Source organism: Ascaphus truei, chromosome 4 (genome assembly GCF_040206685.1).
Source record: "Ascaphus truei isolate aAscTru1 chromosome 4, aAscTru1.hap1, whole genome shotgun sequence".
NCBI lineage: Eukaryota > Metazoa > Chordata > Amphibia > Anura > Ascaphidae > Ascaphus > Ascaphus truei.
Window position 1 is genome coordinate 316,036,141 of NC_134486.1, and position 22,183 is coordinate 316,058,323.

At 39.7% G+C, this 22,183-nt stretch overlaps 1 protein-coding gene across 9 annotated transcripts in view; it reads left to right on the forward strand.

The window, feature by feature from the left end:
• Positions 1-22,183, forward strand: part of SNAP91 (synaptosome associated protein 91) — a 177,091-nt gene that overhangs the window by 142,900 nt on the left and 12,008 nt on the right. For 4 of the 9 annotated variants that reach the window (XM_075597913.1, XM_075597918.1, XM_075597916.1 and 1 more), the window contains 10 exons: positions 1,809-1,823; positions 1,927-2,100; positions 7,783-7,890; positions 8,691-8,990; positions 9,862-9,939; positions 10,059-10,130; positions 12,424-12,504; positions 15,472-15,552; positions 17,355-17,489; positions 21,414-21,563. In XM_075597913.1, the coding sequence (XP_075454028.1) occupies positions 1,809-1,823; positions 1,927-2,100; positions 7,783-7,890; positions 8,691-8,990; positions 9,862-9,939; positions 10,059-10,130; positions 12,424-12,504; positions 15,472-15,552; positions 17,355-17,489; positions 21,414-21,563 (1,194 nt within the window). The remainder of the gene's footprint in view (positions 1-1,808; positions 1,824-1,926; positions 2,101-7,782; positions 7,891-8,690; positions 8,991-9,861; positions 9,940-10,058; positions 10,131-12,423; positions 12,505-15,471; positions 15,553-17,354; positions 17,490-21,413; positions 21,564-22,183) is intronic. The other 5 variants (XM_075597917.1, XM_075597923.1, XM_075597919.1 and 2 more) reach the window with 4 other exon arrangements.

A 22,183-nucleotide genomic window follows, 5' to 3' on the forward strand; every position in this document is an offset into this window, starting at 1 on the left:
TAGGCTGAAGTTATCTTTGCATCCTGGTATAAGTATATGTATTATGAAATGTGCAGCGTGCGTTACTTTTCTTTAAAGGTTTTCTGCATTGGTTTTGTCTGTCACAATAATTATGGATATCATTTTCACCTAACATACTCTGAGATCTCAATGTTGTTTGAAACTTCTTTAAAAATATAGTACTTTTGGATTTTATGGTAGATACTATGATGTACAGTGGTTTTTAGATAACACAGATGTGTATCCATATGCACTGCATTTCCTTTTAAATGTATGCATTTCAGACTTCTTCACCACTAAGGGCCTTATTCTATATACATCAAAGCACACGTTCAGGTCATTTTCAGTGGGAAATACCCACACTTCAATGGGGATTTTTGACTGAAAACAGCCTGAAAAGCTGCTCTGGGCTATAGAAGTTTACACTCTAATTAAATGATCTGAGTTCAAAGCAATTGACCTGGCCCTCACTGGCACACACATTCAAGTGAAACAATGAGGGCGTCAAGATACGTCAAACAAGTTTGTTCTTGTTTCTTACATATAGAGGATTTCTACTACAGTAGGACCAGTGGCTAACTCCACCTACATTTTCTGCACAGAGGAAGGAAACTGCACCAGTGCTATTGATGTCGTATAATACTTTAATTAATTGTACTGGGTATTTGTGGGAGGTCAAGCATTTAGCTTGCACTTTCCATACCTGGCGTTTCCTGATTTCTTTATTTTAAAGCGGCAAACCGTGTGAAAAAAAATATATACTGTATATAATTTTTTTATTTTTTTATTTTTTTTTAAAGTAAATCAGTTCTGGGTATTAGAAAATAAGGACACTGGGTTTTTCTCTCACTTTTTTTTTTAAATTCAACTCTTAATGCCTTTTTAATAAGTTTTAAAGCTGCTGTACAAGCAATATCCTACATGTGTTTTTTTATCATTTAAATAAATCACTTCTGTACTATGAGAAAATACTTGTAGCATTTAAAAAACTAAATTTTAAAGACATTTTTAATGTATTCTAATGTAGCAAGCATTTTTTATTTCTATAGAAACCATTTACAAAGTCACACTCCCTTCCTCTTCTGAGACAGGCGCTGGTTCCTGAGCCTCTAGGAGTGCACCAATTGTTTCTAGTGCCTGCCTGTTCACATGATCTTCCACACAGAACTTTGCATCTTGGGTACTCTTGTGCAGTCCTAACAGTGAATTAAATAACCCCAGATTCTGCGAATGGATCGATTGGCAACTTAGCGAAACACTTGTCAGTGTGCAGATTGTATTGATGTACATATTGAATTGGGATTTTTTTTTTTAAATGGCAGCTTGAACTGCTGCTTTAATATACTGATCATTATTTGATTCCTATAGAAGGTTTTAGCACTTCCCCAGCAGTGCAAGATCTTTGCAACACTTTCCTGTTTGATAATTTGTTGCCAATGTTCCCAGCAGTTTGAGCTATAAACTGTAACAATAGTCAATGTTACCTTAGTAATATCAGGATATATGGTAGTTGCTGTGGGGCACTGACTGAAGGATTGATTGAAACTGAAAGGCAGCCATTTTGTTAGGCACACAATCAGGATTTTTACAGACTTAAAAAAGAGCACCAAACGATCGCCAGCTTGGATAAGAATGTAGAATTATACATTGTCACATGCTCTACATATTAAAATATAAAAAGGGGGCGGGGGGATGTACTACTGCTGCTTTAATAGACTGCAGGTGACGTTCTAAACATTTTGCTTATGTCAGACGTCTTACACTATTTCCATTTGTTTACCTTGCTTACCTATTGGACAACATCACAGATCTTTTGGGTGAGGGTGAGTAGTATTTCATCTGACTTTCTGTCCATCACAATCTGTGTTTCTGTGCCTCTCTACCTCTGACAGTTTGCTTTTAATCTCCACCCTTGGTTACATGCAGACTCTCTCTCTGCGCCTTCCACCACTATTACCTCAGAGGCTCCTCAGCTTTCTGACCCCTTTTCAACTGAACTTAATGCTCCTACTGCTACTGCTGCACCTACTGAAACGACAGCTGCCTCCGTTTCTGCTACAACTATCGCCACTGCCACTGCTGAAGTTGATCTTTTTGGAGGTTAGTATGGTTCTATTACAGCTCTGCTTGTCCACTGCAGGAGTTGTGCTAAACTATATGCATTACAGTTTGTTTTCCAGGTGTATTGCGGCACATATATGTATTATAAACCTGTACTATGCGTGTCGTAGAAGTCTAGTCCTGCCCTTGACCCGCTTGTCGGCCACAATGCACGCGGTTACACCTTACAGTAACCATTGATCCTCAAGTTAATCTAATTAATGAAATGATGTAGAATGTGGAAGTTATTTAAATACCAAGTAGTCCTCCCTTTTTATTATTTTTTTTTATTTCCCTTAACTTGGAAGCAGACCTCGTTCCTCTCTGGTACCCCCTGCTTCCTAAGATGCTGACCTCTGTAGGTGCCGTTGGTACTCCTTGGAGGTTTATATCCCCTGTGTCACGTGCGCCAGCAGGGAATTGCAGCCTCTATATGCTTCACCCGGCCATCACATACTGCCGGCAGCACCTATGGACACAAGTATCTCGGGAAGCAGGGGGTCCAAGAGCTGATATTACTGCGACTCTGCACCAGATGTCCTCTGCTTCCCACCTATATGGGGAGGGAGGGGAGGGGGAAACCTAGGCGGAACTGTCCTGTTTAACCCCTTTTGCAAGCTGGTGGGGCCACGCCCACCGATTCGTCACTGATGGCAGAAGGGGAGGAGTCCTAACGTTCCCCTTCCTTATAAATTGCTCCACAGGAGTCCGGAAAAACGAGCAGGACGATAACGATGTAAATACTACATGATGGGGCCAGACCCTGGAGTGCCAGACCCCGTGACTATAAGGCACCCAAAGGGTTACAACTTTAGAGCAACAATCCTCCCCATTTTCGCTATTCATTTTCTTCTTTTTGCAGACTTGGAATGGGGGTTCCCTTGGAGCTGAACCATGCTAGTTTTTAGTTTTAGGGGACCCCTGTTATCCAAACTATTGACAGTTTTACTTGCTGGTCTGCTTCCTTCAAATAAAGCCAATTTGACGGCCGCGTTCATTTCCCAAGTGGGAGCAGAAACACTGGTAACTAGAAAGGTAGGGGTGTCTTGGGAACTACTGGGGGGGCTCTGACCTAAATATAGCTCATTCATATTTTTGATTAAAGCTGATCTGTTATGTTCGATTTTCCATTCCGTGGAGCATGTTAGCCAGCAGGGTTTATTTTCAAAATAGAGGGATATTTCCAATTGTTGTGTCAATATTAGAAACCAAGGTGCGGCCCTTGAATGAGTGGCATAAGTATTTAATATCTCCGACAGCTGTAATCCCCTAAAAACACCTACAGATGCAGCCACCAGTATTAGAACACTTGTACCTGGGAAATTCTGGGAGATTCTGGGGCAGTCTCACTATAATTGCCTCAACATTTCTGTGAGATTCTTAATGGCCCATCGGATTAACACAGCAGGGGTCCCTGCAGTCCAATTCATATTGAATTGGACTGCAGGGACGACCCCTGCTGTGTTAATCAAATGGGCCATTAAGAATCTCACTGAAATGTTGAGGCATTTATAGTGAGACTGCCCCAGAATACTCGTGTCTGCATCTGTAATCCTAACGCGCTCTTACCCCAAGCCCCCAAAACCCCTTAAGTTAACTTGCCTTATTGGCGAAACGACCGGTGGCTGAGTGTCCAGCAGCTGTGGCGAATGGTCCCTCGGCGGCAAAATACCGGCGCTGACATGATAGTGGCAAAATGCCCAGTTCTGGACACTTTATGTGAAAGTTGAGGTAAAAGCAGCCATACATAAATTGCCCATATGCTTGCCGTATTGAAAATAATAAAATTGCTAAGCCTACCGTGTGCAAGAATGAAACAATCTGTGTACAAGATATTTTTTTCGTTCAGATCTGGGCAGGAATAAAGAGCTCCCATCTCGCCCCCCGCCCCCCCACCCCCCATCTTCAGATTACACACCCTCCGCTAAAGTCACTAACCTGTGACTACGCTGGCTGGCTAAATGACCTGTAAAAATAAAGCGATGGGTAAATAATTTTTATGATTTGGAGGGTGTCTTGATTTATTTAAATGTAACAGCTACCGATAAAACATACTTTTCAAAACTGACCATTACAGGTGAACCGTGCACTTACTGTAAGTGTTTCTCTGCAGAATCAATTATCACCACTAGATGGAAGCATCCTTTCATATAAAAAATAAATACACACACAAACATATATATTTTCATTTATTTTTCCTAACTGTTCTCATTTAATTTTGATTTATTTAAAAAGGCACAAAGCCATCAGTTCACATGTCAACTCCTGCTGTTTATTCTCACTTTGCCCACTCCACCGGGCAGCACAGAGCAGTTTTTCATGCAGACTTTAAAGACTTTATATAATATATATATATATAGATATATATATATATCTATATATATATATCTATATATATAGATATATATATCCCTAATCTTTTCAGATAAGGTTCTTTGAGGTGAGAGGCTTAGCAGCCATATTCATTTAGGTTTTGGACTAATATTTTTTAGAGTAAAATCCATTGTTTAACATAGCGGCGAGCAGGGACAGGATTAGAGAGGTGAAAACAGCCGCCCTACTGTATAGTATTGGGAAGAAATATTTCGGGAAATAAACATGCACATGGCCCTTGTTTTAAAGTTATTCCCTTTGTTCTTCATATAACCAGGCAATGTTACCGCACCAATCAATATCTTCACTACAAATGACTAATGCTGATTTACAGTATGAACCAGTAACCACTATTCAAGACGTTACTTTAATATTGTGTTCTTTTTGCATTTTATAGCAGTCGTCTGGGGGGGGGGGGGGTGAAACCTTTGAATAGTTCTCAGTTCTGCCATTAACTTTCAGGTCTAACCCTACCCACCTAAATATGCAATGTGAAAAAAAAAAAAGGTGACAAGGGACTATTAAAGATTTTTCGGATCAGATGGAGCTATTTACCATTGCTTTATGTGCAGTCTATTTAACTAAGCGAATTACTTGTAACCGCAAGAGAGATGTAAATTACATGCAGGTGATTACATTGCTAGCAACAATTACAACAATAAAACATTATTTCTTCACAAGTGGCAATCTACATGCTGCATATAATGAATATCTGATACATTACCCAAACAATAGTGCTGCATGTTGAGAAGCTCAAGTTAAAACATGGATTTATTTTTTACTTCTGAATTGCTAATTGTTTTAAATTGCTTTCAACAACATAGCTCTTTTGTAGGTGTTCTGTCATTGAAAATGCTCAGGCAACGTACCATTCCATGGACTTTTGCCTTATCATAATACTAGGCTTCGTACTTCTATTTTGTGGTATTTGTTTTAGATTTAGTTGTATTTCCTTTTTGCTTGTGGAAAATTGTCATACACAACGGATGCTTTGTGGCGCTGTGCAAACCTGCAGATTCACTTTTCCAAAAAGTTTGAAAAACCTATGAATAATTGTATCGAACTATTGACGACCTTTCTAGTAAAACAGGCCAGATTGTTCAAAAGTCAGTCACACTTTCTCTCCCCCTCAGTGGTTAAATAGCAGCCTCGCGACTTTATTTAAATGAAAAAAAAATGCTTATATCACAATTGAAAGTAATCTAAATGTTTTGACCATAGAGCGCCCAATGACGTTAAGCATTAAGTGAACTTGTTGCAAACTTTTAGATAGAAGTAAATTTTGTTAATACACAAATAAGGAAACTCGCAAAGTTTGCCAATGCCTGCAAAAAGTGCTGCCTATAATCACATACTTTCTGCAAAAAGTTTGCACATCTCTAATGATATCCTGTGTCCCTCAGATGTGTTTACAGCTCAGTGGGGGAATTTGTTGGTAGTAAGGGTCATTTACCGTGGTTTTTGTTTCTGAACCCACTGTTCCACTTAATTAATTTATTTTTTTTAAGAAAAATTGATTCAATGCAAACCGTATATATAAAAAAAAATACATATATATATATTTTTTTTAAATTAAAAATATCGGTGGGAAACAGCGGGTCTCCAGAACTGAACGGCGTTCATTTCACCTCTGCTCAGGATCCGGAGAGACACTATCGGGGAAAGTGCTGCCTGGTACTTAATGGTATTCAAATCGCCCGGATAACGCAGGCCTGTAGGAAGCCGCGACTGCTGACGAAGCAGCTTCCTGTTGACCCGCGGAACGTGGCAGATTTAAACGCCATAAGGTTTGCACTGGAGGGAATGCTCCGGGCCGCACCTTCCCCGGTTAGTATCTCTGGAACCAGAGGGTCTAAAATTAGCACGGTTCAGATCCAGAGACCCCCAGATTCCTATCTGTGTAAAAAAAAAAATCTGCTTCTTTAATTCTAAAAGCACCAGCGCGTTAATGTTTTTAGAGAAGAAATGTTCTATGATCTCTAAATTGAAGTTAAATAATGGGTCGAAGCCTTTGAGACGAGATTAAAATCCCTTCAAATCAACCTTCCTTCAAATCCAATCCAGTACTGTACCACTTATTTTTTGAAGACCGCGATTAACCTGATTGTGATAGCTCCAGTTTATAAGAAACGGTTATGGTCATTAAACCCAATCCTTTAGTTGCAATACACTGAACTTTCCTTGGAAATGCAGGACTTATTTGGGGAAAAGTTTATAAGTTCCTAGTGCGTGTTATGCAACTTCTGCAATAATTTAGGGATAAAGATGTTATGTCATCAAATTTTGTACAGTTCATAGAATCAAATGCGATTTGCTTTGGTTCAATTTCCATTACTTTTGTCAAGATTACATGATTCCTATTTTGTGAAAAATAAAATCATAAGGACACAAGGATAGCTAATTTTGTCTCTTTAGCCCTTCCTTTCTCCAGTTATTGTATATATACAGTACAGATATTTTAATAAAAGTACCAGTGCTTTTTGTTTAACCTTCAAAGGAGAAAGACACACTGCACCAAATGTAAGATTATTTTCCAAAATAAAGAATTGAGGTTAAGATTCAATAAATTATGCAGTCCAATTAAAGGTTTATTCATTTATATTCATGTAAAATCATTGTTGTAATAGCTATACTATAGATGTATAATATTATTTTATATTAAACCATTTATTATAAAGGAGCGGACTTGACTGCAAGCGAGTCCAATGAAAGCATTATTCAGTAAATCTAACATTTCCGCTAAGTGCACTATTTCCTTCGACAGTCAACTTTTTTGTATCCATTTTAAGAAGTGTTTTTCTAAAACAAAATGCTCGATAGGACTGGGGAAAACCCAATTCATCAAAGATTGCTTTTTGCTGTGCTTTGCAGCCTCAATGCACTTATACTGTACCAATTGTATACAATAATGATTAATATCGAAGAAAAACATTCCTTTTTAATAGTAAAAAATAAAACCCTTTGAATATTTTGAAAAGATAGAACATCATTTAGTGCTGAGTGGATTATAGCAGTCATGGAAGTTTCTCGCCTTGAGTGACATCCCCCGTCTGCATTTCTTTTGGTTGGATTTCTTGCACTTCCTTTTCAGTCATTGCGGGACCTAGAAGCATGGAGTCCTGGCCTTATACAATATGAGCATGTTATCTTTTATATTGGAAATAAACTATTGGATAGTTCATTCTGAAAAGGTAACATTTGTTGTATAAGGGGATTATACCAAAATACAATTTTGATTTTCTTATTATTTTCTCTCCCCTTTTTTCCCCTCCCCTTTTGGCTTCTCTTAATTTAAAAATGCACCTGCAGATGCCTTTGCCGCTTCTCCTGGGGAAGCCCCTGCAGCACTAGAAGGGGCAGTAGCGGCACCCGCCCCTACCCCTGTTGCAGCAGCCCTTGATGCATGCTCTGGAAACGGTGGGTTTCACTTTGGTAGCCTGTCCTTTATTAGCATGCCTTGTAGAGGGTTAATTTACTTTTACTCTTGTACATCATCCAGGAAGTGTTTTGCGATGGTTGCAGTGCGCTGTTCAGAAATAGTCAATGTTTGCTGTTTCCATACCTTCATTTAATAAAAAGTACAGTGGAATAAATACCTCTGCAACTGGCTCTATACCAGGGGTGGCCAACTCCAGTCCTCGAGGGCCACCAACAGGTCAGGTTTTAAGGATATCCCCCTGGTTCTGCATAATCGGTAACTGTCATTATGACTGAGCCACCTGTGGTGAAACCTGACCTGTTGGTAGCTCTTGGGGACTGCAGTTGGCCACCCATGCCCTATACCTTTGCAACTGGCCCTTGTCATGTGTAACCTAGCACATTTATCCCGTTTAACATTGGCCAGCTCGAGTGATACACCCCAGATCGGTACTACTGGATTTAATCTTTACTATGCTTTTTCACATGATTTTTTTTTTCTTTTTTCTGTGCATTATTTCATGCGGCTATTGTGATGTTTTTTTCTAGTTGATTCATGCAGTAAGTCATTTGGTTTAAACCCCTGCCCATATTAAATACAGTGTTTTGAAAGTACAGTAGCAGTCCATAAGCTCTTGTTTCTACCAGGAAGCCTGATGCTTTAGTTCCGTAGATGCATGAATTTCCCGCACATAGAACATTAGATTAGAATGCTCTGTATTTCTGATCCTTAGTTGAGAATGATCTCTTGATTCCTTCCTAACTGATCCTATCTGTTCTCCACTTTCTTCCTTTATAAGACCCTTTTGCCCCATCCGAAGGTAGTGCAGAGGCTGCTCCTGAACTGGACCTTTTTGCTTTGAAGCCAACTGAGACCAGTGCTCCTGTAGTTACCCCCACAGCTAGTACAGCCGCTACGGCTCTTGCAACTACTCCTACTCCTACTCCTCTTCCTCCTCCTCCTCCTCCTGCTGCTGCAGCAACTGCTGCTGCTACTACTACTACAACTGCTGCTACCACTACCACCGCTGCCACCACCACATCCGCCAACACTACCACTACAACTGCTGCTGCTCCTCCTGCTCTAGATATCTTTGGTGGTAAATGTCTTGTGTTTTTTTGTTTTCTAATAGAGGTGCATTCTTCTATTTCATTGCTTTTTAGATAAAAAAAAAATTCAGCCCATCTAGGTGCTCTGATTTGGTCTTTCTTCCTTCATTTCCTTACGTGAACATACAGATGAGGCCGCCAATCAAATTCTCATGTTTCTGGCATATCACATTACCGTCTCAACAGTGTTGTGGTTTATGTATTGTGCATTCCCTTTTAACATGGTTTAGAAATAGATTTCCAAATGTAGATGGATAGCTATATAGATAGAGCTAGAGATATACTGACATCCTATAGCTTAATAGCTGTAAGTAAAGAAAACTCATAAGATACCTCCATGATATCTTCATTTTCTGTCTGGTATACATACACCCTTGTTTTGGCATCATTCTTACATGGCTGAATAGGTGTGTGGGCATCAGAGAGAGCCATGGTGATGTCTTTATTTAGGCTTCTAGCCTTTTTTTTTTTAAACCGTGAATGCAATATGATTACGCTCTTTAAAACGTATGAAGTCCAGCTTGTGTTTTTGTTTGTAAGAAGCAATGTGCCTTCTCATGTTCATTTATTGTGTCATGAAAAGCATTGCTGATTTACAGGCAATGTCTTAGACCATATTTGGCCTTTTCCTGGACTTGTTGTTACTGTACATGTGTGATAAGCTGGAACCTGAAGTTCTGATGGCCTAAATTCATCTGTATGTGATCCTAGTATACAAATTAAACCTGCTTTGTCATGGGATTCACAGGGCACTCCTTTTTGCATGCCTGTCTGTTATTCATAAAGCCAACCCTGATTTGTACATTAACTAGAGGCAGCTCTAAGAACCAGTGAGAATAACATGCCTGTATTTGGTCTTAGATTTATTTGAGTCTGTTTCGGAGGCCGCTGCTGCTCCTAAGCCAGATGCTACGCCTAGCATAGACCTGTTTGGCACAGGTAAAGCATGACACGTTTTTTCATTGACATTCTTGGCTCCATCAATTGTTGCTGCACTTTTGTTTTTTCTCATTGCTGAATGAACTGATTTGGCTCTTGTTTCCTCTCGCTTTGGGAAGATGCTTTCTCATCCCCACCGCATGGGGCCTCTCCTGTGCCTGAAAATTCCCTCACTGGAGACCTCTTATCTGGTGAGTGCGTGTTGCTCACAGCACTTAAGTGATACGTAGGCCTATTTAGATAAGTGTCGGGCTTTGACTTTAACTTTGCCACCTTGGGCTTATTTAACTCTCTTCTAAATGGACGTGCAGTACAATAAAATATAGTCCATTGTGTTGCCTGTTTGTTATGCTTTGCTATTACTCCATTAATTGCATGTCACAGCTCTTGCAAGTTTTGCCTACAGTAACTTCAAGACGTACCACCTTTTGCTCCATGCTATAAGCTTTCAGCCTGCGTGTTACCTAACCTTTTCTGGATTAATTATTTGGGCATTTGTAGTTTGAGCTCTAAGACCTAAGCAGTATCTACAAACTATGTTGTAGATTTCCCTATATTATTTTCTTACTCATGTTACACATTACTTAGTAGTGTGGGCTGACTCATGAAGAATATTTAGATAACTGCCTCGATTTTAAATACAACTTAATATACAACTACAACTTAATATACAGATGTAGCCAGGTGCATTGTTCTTTTTGGTAGGATATGTTGGGATATATTACAGTATGCTGCAGTAGCATTGATTAAATCCTTTTAGAAACTCTTTCATATTCTGAATTATAGCAAGGAAAGGACAAAACCGCGCAACAAACAATCACATAAGCCACACAAGGGAAAAAGGATGACTTATCCTGTCCCTGCAACTAAAGTCACAGGAGATTTGGATATATTCAGGCAGAGAATAGAAGATGCACTAGATCCCAATGGCAGAGCTGCTGGCGATTACCTCTATGGATATCGATTCTCATCCAATTGGAACTCCATATGTGGAGGATAGTTAATGAGAAGGACAAATAGTGTAAATCTACTTTAATAAAAAAAGTATTTAAAAAAAACCATATGCTCAGTGAAGTCACAAATTCCAAAGATAAAAATTGCGTTGAGAGTCACCGGACACAAGCAAGTGGGTGGAGGTCTGATGCTCTCCTCTGCTCCAGGGCGTATAGTCCCAGAACTGAGAAACACTTCCACGTGTTGTGACGTCACGATCACATCTCGCGTTGGCGTAGTGGGGATCGACGCCGTGTCAAGCGATCAGCTGGGTTTTCTGTTTCTCTCTTGCGTATATCGCAATAACCTCAGTGATACATCGATAGCCATTGAGGGATTCTACAGCAGCCCTGCTGTTCGGATCCAGTCCACCTTCTATTCTCTGGAAGCCCAAGCAGGACTATTCTCTGCCTGAATATATTCAATCTCCCGTGAGTTCAATCGGTGGGGATTTTCCCCTGTTATATACAGTTTACACCATGATGTGTTTTTTTTGTCTTTGCGCTTCAGATCCCCCTCTGCCTCCTATATTCTGAATTATACTATATGTGCTGTGCTATCATTAGGAACTATGACACTGGCTACATCTGTATACAGTTTCTGCACTGCCATCGGTTCTCATTTACTCTGTTATTGTACATCATTTTGTTAAATGTACTAGGAGGACATGTGTTTATACCATGGGTTACCTTTTGGTTTTGATTGACTCTTGTCATCTTGCTGGGAAAATGTATTAAACCAGGCATACAAAACAAACGACTAGATGCCTTGTATATTGGAGCTTCTTCACAGGTCTCATGTAGCATTGGAATTGGCCTATGGTCAAAAGCATTGAACAACATTTATACATCACCTGCTTGTAACCTAATACAAACTGCTCTAGTTTGTTTGGACTATATGTTGGGCCATTATTCTTTAAACTTTGCCAAGTTATGCATCTGAAACAATAATTTTAGAAGGTCCTGTAAACACTGGTTTCTGTAAACATGGCTGAAGTCCGTATGAAATCGTCAATTGTTTGCCCATCATTCTTGGTTCTCGCCTTCGAGAATGTGTTAATTTCTTGCCAATTTGTAACCAATTTTATTGAGAAACAAGAAAATGCAGTCTATTGTGTTAAACACCCCAAACCCCCAAAAATAAACAGACATCGTCAATCCTGCTGCATTTCAGCCAAATATTCGCAAAGCTGTGTGAACTGATATGAATCTGTAGGTTAGTCCTACAGCTGTGTGTGACATTGGAGGGATCTATAGTATGGTTAACGTCAGGTCATTATTTTTTATTGGGGAAACTAACATTGCTTGCTTCCTAAAGAGAATCTGATTTTGATCAAGATTTTCTACTTTGTCCATTTTGTACGTCGGCGTGGCTATGTTTCTCTTTCAACACCGTAATAATGCAAAGTTGCTGCTGTAATTGCCGTCCCCAGAGTTGCAATATGTTAAAACTTATGATGTCACTTTGTTGCTCCTGTAATCACTGCTGTAGATGCATTCGCAGTTCCATCCCCTGTGCCCACTGCCTCTCCTGCAAAGTTGGAGTCTTCAGCTGTTCTCGACTTATTTGGGGGTGGGTATTTGTCTGCATTTCCTTCTTCCTGTTAAATCCCTCTGCTGTTTTGGTATTTTGTCTGTGCACACAGTAAGTGTCCTTGCTCTGTGAGCAGGCCCCAAATCGCAGAAAACAAGCACCACTGCAATGGCGGCACTGCTAATGGGGAGAACCGTTTATTTAAATGTATTCAATCAGAGGTTGTTTTCCCATCATTGTTTGAACCAGTTTCAGAGCTGAAACACCGTAAATAAATATTAATATAAAATGTATATATATTTTTTTAATGTGTCTACTGTGGTGACTAGTACAGCACGACAATGTCCTGTTGAGATGATGTAGCGGCTTTCTATTGGCTGCTGGATTGAGGCTGACTTTGGCGGGTATATTGTTCCTCCTGGCGAAGTGTTCTTGCTTTAAAAAGAATGGGCCAACATTTTGGAAGAGCCTGCCTGTAAAAGAAATAAAATAAATGTTAAAGCCTACAATTCTTTTAAAACGTTGTATATTATTTTTATATTAAAGCACTATTTTTTTATTTTTTTTAAACTATTATATTGGTAAGGTAAATGGACAATTCTTTACATGTATATCTTTTATAGGAATTAAGTGGTGCAGAGGGAAGTCACGACAGATTAAAGCAGTAATCCCCTCTTAACTCGATTTTCCTCTCCCATTGAAATCGTACTATTCTTGGATTCGGGGACCCCTTAGCTTTTGAGAATCTCCCCCTTTTATTTTTAACTGAATAGGTACATTTCTCAGCAGCCAGGAGGTCCCTGGATCCAAGAATAGAGCGATTCAGGTACCAATAAAAATAATGAAATTGCTGCTTCAAGGCTGTTCAGAGGAAATGAAATAGAAACGCTGGTTTCTCCTCTCAGGAAGTGACTTTGTAAGCCTGTAAGTACAAGAGAAGTATGTTTTGTGTACCATGGAGCAGTGCGGTAATTGTGTGGTACTTGATGTTCTGGTATTTTTGTTCGTTCTCCAAAAAAATCAGTACATTATTCAAGGTCAATACCGTATTGCTTTCATTTTTAGCCAACAAAATTACTTTTTGTTTTCAACTACTTACATTTTTCTCCAGCTTGCTGTCCTATGTAGTGGGATTCCCGATTTGTTTGTGTAACCAGACAATGTTATTTTCTAAATATCTGAAAAGAAAATGCAATGTTTTTTTTTTCTCTGTTAAATCTACCTTTTCCATATGTAGGCTGCAGTATAAGATTGTGACCAAACAATCTCAAGAAATACCTATTGATTTTATACAGGGTTGCGATGCCTGCCCTCGTCCCGCGATGTTGCTGCGTCAGGTGACGGTGCGCCGTCGTGGCAACGCGTCACCACAACGCAGCGTCACATGACACCGTGATGTCGGAGGAAGAGCTGATCTCTTAAAGCGGACCCGCTCTCTCCCCCGGCAATCCGTTTCATTGCTGTGGGGAAGAGCGCGGGGCCTCTGGAACCGCATTGCAATTGTGTGAACTACTGATTTTATACATAACATTATTTAATTATGCATTAGGACAATTTATTGTATTTGATGTACTTGTCTAACAAATTCACTCATTTGCTAGATAGTACATGTCATTAAAGAAATGTATGGTACTACTGTATGTGTGAGCAGTACTAAAGTAATATCTATTAAATAGATACAGATGTAGCCAGCGTTGTAGTGACCCGTGGCGCACCCCATCGGGACATACAAATGCACCAGCGGCAGGAGCAGCCCTCGTTTTGAATCTGCTGCATGGGAGGAGACGAGACTATCGTGCTCTTTCACACACGGGTTGTCAGAACGTTGGCTACATCTGTATGTCGGTGAATCGGACACAGTTAGGGAATTATTGACCGCATTGTTAGTCTGGCCGTTTTACATCTTCAATAGGTGCAGAGAGCCGTTTACATCCCGAGCATGGCACTGAGTTTGTAATGTCCAACGTAACCATGTCAGACGTTATTTAAAACTGAAATCCCACATATTGTAACTGGCTAGAAAACAACCTTTTGAAAGAATTTAACTATCATTGGCTTCCCTAAACAAATCTAACCATACTTATAGCAAATGTTTGGCTTATTTCATTTTAATTAGATTTTACATTTAGGGAGCTCTGGTCCTTGCTGATCACAGTGTGACATCACATCCTTCCCAAGTCTTAGATCACATTAACATAAGAATTTTAAAGCTATTGAAAAATACATATAGATCTCATATTTGGGTTAAAAAAAAAAAAAGGAAAAATCACTCTGATGTATCCTCTTCTTCAACATGTAACTGTAAATAATTCACCTTGGTCCTAGGAGGGGTTTCTCCTTTAACTGTTTAATGGTCAATATTTTCAGGCATCCCATACTCAACATAGTTGCACTTGTACACATGTATGTGTGTATATGTATACAATATACTATATAGAGATGTAGATGGAACAGATATATAGATGGAAAAAAAAATATATAGATATGTTCCATCTATATATTATGAATTATCAGCCGTTTATGTAGGTGAAGTATGCATTGCTTGCATATTTACATACATCTGTTTACCTCAAACCTCAGGTGCTCATTGAGGTTAAATCTAAACCATTATCTAAAATGTAGGCTTGGGGATTCTATTTAGATGTATTTAGTTTCAAGGTACCATCTATTTTTTTGCCATCACAATAAAATGCGTGCCTATCGGCGTAGGTATTCTTTTATGTGAACCCTAGAGATTGGACTGTGAGAGATTAGAAACGTGGCTTTGGGAATCTACTAATATCTGCAGCTTCACTGAAAGTGAAGGAGGAAGTTTGAAGTAACAGATATTTTGTGTCAATAGCTTTTCTCTATTTAATACATGTCGGTGTACGGTTGAGCAGTTCAGTAGCGGGTTAATGTCTGGTGTTGGAATCGCTGCTCAATCTTGTGCGAACATCATTGGCGTGCTATATTTACTCTGACATTTTCTTTACCTTCCTTGCTGCAATCTGGATAACACGGCAGATGCTTTTGGAGGCGTTTCTGAGCCACAACCTGCAACGTTGGCACCAACTAGTTCGTGCGCTTCTGCAGACCTGCTGGCTGGTAAATAGTCATTTGGTTGGCTGAAACTACACATTTCTCCAGTGATTTGAATTCCCTTTATCTTAACGTTCCCTTACTACATCTCTAAATACTGTAGCTTGTACCTACTGTACTCACCTTTTACTGCTATGTGCAGAGGACGCAGAAATCACAGAGGAGAGAATGATAGTTTCCTCATATCCATGCCCATAATCACTGCTGTGTAGTTCTCATTAAAATCTCTACCATCAAACAACCAAATTGTGTTTTTTTGTTTTTGTTTTGTTTTTAACCACTTTTATTTTATTTTGTGGTACGAGTGCATATTTTTTTTATGATTGTGTGTGTGTTGGTGAAATAAAACCAGCCTTTGTCTGCCTCTGATTATTTTATTTTTTTTCTTCAAATGATACGTATTTTGATATTGGGAAGGGAGTCTCGCTGTGTGCAGATGAATATAGTAGTTAGTGCATTATCTGTATAGGCCTTTTTTGTCCACTAACAAATAACATAAAATGCTACCTTCCTGCATACTTTAATTACAACAAAAAAAAAATCTCTAAATATAACCTCTAAACAGATCTGTTTCATGCACTTTTCGTCTTTGAAAAAATTGCTTTATTAACTCAAACACTGATTTATTGTATATTATTTACGAATAACATAGTTGTGTATCCAGCTGACATTACCGGACATTACAGGAACGGGTTTCAAATGTTTTCACTCAAGTAGCATTTTTGTTGTCCGTCTTCATCATTCTGTTTCTGCCAAATTTGGTGAAACTTGGGGCTGTGTATATTTATAAATGACCAATACCATGAAAAACATCGATTCACCTCGAGTACGACTTTTTGCTCTCTAAGAAAATAGTTAATTGATACTTGCCGAATTTATATTGCAAAATACCTTTTGAGCAGTTTTTATGGGTTTTTTTGTCGTAGATTTTACTGGCAAAAACATACTTTTTCTTGAGGCACAGCAGAGTGTCTAGATTAACAGAAAGCTGACCGGGTTGAATTTCCCAGAACTTCGGTGTCCTCTTGGGCTGGGGACAGAACCAGACATTAGACTTTACCTAGCTACAGTGCTACATGCCTCTTAGTTTCTATTGAAATGAAAAGGATCTAGAATGGCTATTTTTCCTATCTGTTGAATACAGGAGCGATCACACGGCAGTAACAGTTACCATACTTTAATACAGCAGTTTTAACTTTTTAAGAATTGTGATACCCCATGAAAATATATTGTAACTTTACAGAACTGTAACCTGCGTATTCAATGTATGTACATATTTCGTAAATAAGCGGACAGTTTTCTATGTTAGCACTTAACCTTTTTGAATGACCATTAAATGTGGCAAAATAAAATGGTTATCCACCATTTCCTCTGGTATCCCCTGTAAACCTTGTATACCCAAGGCTCCATAGAGGTGTATTCTACTTCAGTCCTCAACCCCCTGCCCCCCCCCCCCCCCAAACAGGTCAGGTTTTCAGGATATCCAGCTTCAGCACATGTGGCTCAATCAGAAGCTCAAGTAGAAGACTGAGCCACCTGTGCGGAAGCAGGGACTGATTTGGGCCACCTGTGCGGAAGCAGGGATAGCTTGAAAACCTGACCTGTTTGTGGGGGGGGGGGACTGGAGATGAGCACCCTTGCCATAGAGCATAAGTTTGCAAGGCGTTGCTTTAGCAAATCACATGTAGAGATTTCCAGATGCTGGTATAACACGGTAATGAGAACACTGGTGGGTGGTAATGTTATGCTTTCCATAGTCGCCACCACATAATTCCTCTGCTGACCCTTTTGTACTCTTACTTTTGAAGGATTTGGAGGTTCCTTTATGACGCCCTCTCCCACACCAATTACTCCAGCACAGAACAACCTCATTCAGCCCAACTTTGAGGCTGCTTTTGCGTCGGGTCAATCTGCTGCAGGTGGGAACTCTTTTGACGCATCAGGTGAGTATACTTACAGTATTTCAATATTTCTGGAATAACCCCCTGTGAAGCAATATGTTGCTGACCCTTATGCGAGTCAAGGTTATTAGGCAATTAACCTGCAATTCCTCTATTCCTGAAAATGTTAAATCCTGCCTTTAGAAAGAGCTACTGTAGCTGCTATTTTCTGTAGCTACTGTATGTGCCTAGGATCTAACCATCCTTTTGTTAAAGGAACATATTTTCCTTGCAAATTAATATGTAACGGATGTTGGTTTCAGAAAGCGTACTATTCACGTGTTGATTGTTGCAGATAAAGCTAATGTTGTACACTTTACATGCACATTAGGATTAGTGTGTCAACCAACAGTAGAAGCGGTTTTCCGATCTCCCTGAGGAATGTACTCCTTGCCATGTCACTACCCATAATCCTTGTATGTAGTTTAAACACTTTGATGGGTAACAGTGGGATTAGTGAAGCAGGTTTGAGAGAACTATGGAAGACATGCATTTTTACTCCCGGGTTCCAAATCACCCCTTGGTTATATATACATGTGGGAATCAGGGGGCTCTGTAGCTGTACCGTGTGCATTTTAGCCTTGGAGACCCTTTGCTTCCAGAGATACTGGAGAAGGTTCCCGCAGTACTACTTGGAGGTTTGAACACCTCCCCTCCTCCCCCCCCCACCCCCCCAAAAAAAGTCAAGAGAACAAACATCCGTTGCAGCTTCATATTAACCCGCGTCCCTCCCATTTTTTTACCCCTAGAGGGTACTGTCTCAGAGGCACCTTTCCAGGTAAGCGCCTCAAGAACCAGGGAGTCTCTAGAGCTGTAATTAATGCAGTTCAGCTCTGAAGACCCCCTGCTTCCTACCTACGTAAAAAAATAATTGGGGGAAAAAAACTGAGCCGTTGGAACTGCTCCTCTGAGAATGCAGATACTGTCCTTTGGTCCATTCAATTAGTGTAGGTGTTTGAATGTGAATAAAGATTGCTGCATCTCTACTGGGTATCCACTGTATCGTCCATAAATACACCTGCTGTTTCAGAAGAATGCTGAAGGTGTGCAAGAATATAAACATTTAAGAATACAGCGCATACTATTAATGTATTTTATCTAGTGATATTGATGTAGGATATTATGCTCTTGGCTCTTGTGCCCATACATTACATTTTTGTATCGTGGGACTCTTAATGCATTGTACCTGTACAGGGCATGTTAGATTTTGAGTGTATAGATGTTTGCTCTCTGAAATAAAGAAATGTTAACTTAATAATAAATATGAAAAAGTCTAAATAGGAGAAGGGTCACAATAGGCTATGAGGAAAGCTGTGGGAATTGGAAATGTGGCTCCAACTGATCATGTAAAGCGGCAATGCCACCAAAACGGGATGGCCCCCTCCCAGTTCTCGAGGGTCACCAGCAGGACAGGTTTTCAGGATATCCCTGCTTCAGCACTGAAAGAAAGAGAGAAAAAATGCCGGGATTAAGTTCCTCCACAAAAATAGGCAGGATATGTAAAAGCAGCATGCAGATCTTCACAGTACAGGACATGTCAATGTTGTGTGGATGTGGTAATGGGGGTTTCCAGGTATCCCACCTTATTTGCCAACCAGGTCATGAATCCTGGTGAATTCAATTTGGATTTTGCTTCTGAAAACCACTGCAGTAGGTTTTTCTATGGTTGCAAATGCGCAGCCATGCTCAATATTGCTTTATATTGTGGCATGCTCATTTTCGGGGGTAAAGGAGGCTGTATACTTGAACTGCAGGTTTAACGACCACATTGAAGTTGCATGTTGCGTTTGCATGAGCTCATGCGCATTTGTTTGACCGACAAAAACACAATAAGTATAGTATTAACATGCCCTAACAGCAATGCCTCTATAGCATGGGTGGGCAACACCGTCCTCAAGGGCCACCAGCAGGGTCAGGTTTTCAGGATATCTCTGCTTCAGCACAGGCGGCTCAGTCTTTGACTGGGCCACTGATTGAGCCACCTGTGCTGAAGCAGGTATATCCTGAAAACCTGGCCTGCTGTTGTCCCTTGAGGACCGGCGTTGTTGCCCACCGCTGCTCTATATCCTGCATGTCGCCAGGTTTGAAACAAAAATGAGTATTGCGAAAATGTTCTCTGCTTGATTTCCAGCTTATTTTCACCATGCTATCATTTTGTTTGTACTCTCTTTCATTTTGCCACTTTCCATGCCGGGCTGTGCTGCAATTTTACACATGGTGAGTTTTGCAATGAACACGGTTAGATATACAGTATTTGCAGTTGCTACTATGGGGGAAGGGGGGGGGGTTGATTTGCCTAAATTGCTATCTTACCGCATGCAGCTATGATATTTATTTGATTTAAATCACCAGTCTCCTCTGTGATCTCCACCCCCCCCAAAAAAAACACCTTTTGTAAATCTTGCCAAGAGGAATTGGTGCTTTAAATTAAGCATGTGCAGCAAATTGATCTCGATCGAATTGCACTGCGGCAAACCCCACATTATCAGAACGGTTTCCTTTTTTTTTTTTTAATGAGTTCTCGGCTTCTGTTTGATTTTAGATGCCTTTTAGTCTACATCTGTACAATAAAAGGGTGATATTAATTCCCTATGCCAGGGGTCTCAAACTCCGTCCTCAAGGGCCAACAGGCCAGGTTTTCAGGATATCCTTGCTTGAGCACAGTTTGTGCAGTCTTCGACAGCACAGAAAGCTCAATCAGTGGCTGAAGCAGGGATATCCATAAAAGCTGGCGTGTTTGTGTCCCTTGAGCACTGTGTTTGAAACCCCTGCCCTATGGGTCCTCCCTGATCCCAGAAGTCTAAGCAGTCTCATATTAGCTTAATTAGCTTGAACACAGAAAAGGTGCTGCATTGGGGGTCTTGTGACCCATTTATATGGTAAGAGTGCCAGGCTATAACAAGCTAGTAAAGTATATAGGATTGTGTTCATGGGATGTCATTTATTGTGTTGTGTTGTGTCTCTAGTAGAGACGTGCAAAACTGTCAAATATGCCTTTCTAAAATGTTAAAGCTTTTTATTCTCTCCAATTCGAACCCCTGCAAAACGTTTTGCCGATCCTCAAAGGGCTTATAATGATACCCAATTTATAGTCTGTGCATTAAACTAATCTAGTGATTATTTTTTTTACTTCGTAGCTGCTTTATTTACAACTTAAAAATGACATTTTGTAGCACATATTGCTGTCTATTAGGAACATTATGATTTATTTGATTAATATTCAAACAGATGTATATAGCAAGTGCCTTTTATTTTAGTTATTTCCTCATTCATGAGACTTTAGATTCAGATACTATTATTAATACTGTATAAAGGAATGTTCCCTCCTAGATTTACTTATTAAAATAAACTGGGAGGGTCCTGAGAGCAGTGCTGCCTCTTTCTCACTCCTATGTGCTCCAGGGACTCAGGAAACACCACCGTCCAATTACTGTTACTGAAAATAAAACGAGATGGTTCTACCATACTCAGGAAGCCAATAAATATGCAAAATATCACCATGATGCTCAATGTTGCCTGTGTTCACTGGCCGACATGGCGCTTTTATTTTCTTGCACCTTTTTTAAAGTGAATGAATCATCCCCAATCTCTTCACATCCCATTGGGATACTATTGAACACACTGTACATCCTAATATGCTCCAGGCAAAATGCTAATCAATATTCCTCATAAACACTGAATTTGTCACTTTTTATAGTCATTGTTGTTTTTTCGTTTTAATACAATTACAGATTTCTTTGCTATTTCCTCTTGTTTCTTAATTATTAATATGTTTATTGCCAATGGCCCAGCTATCTAATGCCAAGACGTACGATGCTGGCAGTGGGCCTGCCTAAGGACTTCAACATTTGTATCTGTTCTATGTGTACAGTGAATATGAATCTTATTTTAGTTTGTATCTAACCTTGTCTATATTTACCTCTGTAGTATTTGATGGTTTAGGAGATCTTCTCATACCAACAATGACCCCCACATCCCAGTCGGGATCTACTTCAATCACCTTAGGAAACAATGCTTCTGCAGCAAGCAAAGGTCTTGGAAGTGACCTTGATTCTTCTCTTGCAAGCTTAGTAGGCAGTAAGTCGCATTTTCTTAAAGGATTTCACTTATTTGTGAATGTTTGCTCCAATTAAACTGTGTAGCCATAACGTTATGCATGAAGTAATAATATAAGTCTATCCTGATTTTATAGATTTCCTTTTTTTTTTATCATTGATGAAGCAAATATCTATTAGCCGTTGAAAATGGTACATACAATTATTGATCAATAGAACACCAGTTTTTGTATTTTCCGTTCCTTAAAAAGGTGCAATTTCCCCCTATTTTAACATGGGTGACCCTCCACACGTGTGCAGGACCCATTTAAAAGGAAAAGAGATCCCTTTTAATAACCCTGCTGTGTGAGATGCAACAACCTGGCAGAATAGAATCCGATCATAAAACGGTAATCCGTACTACTAAAATCATTTATTGGTTGGGGTGGTACTTGTAATTGACTTAATATAAAAAGTTAAATCTGCAATATCTTCTCCTCCCCCCCCCCCCTACCTAACCACGTTATATTCAGCTCCGGGGAACCAACCTGCTCCCAAGAAAATTACCATTTAAGCTACTGCATTAGTCCCTTGTTTCGTTCTGGGTTTTAAAATGCTATCCAATTGCGACTTCCTGTTTTGCCTTTGTGTTGCGGAGATTGA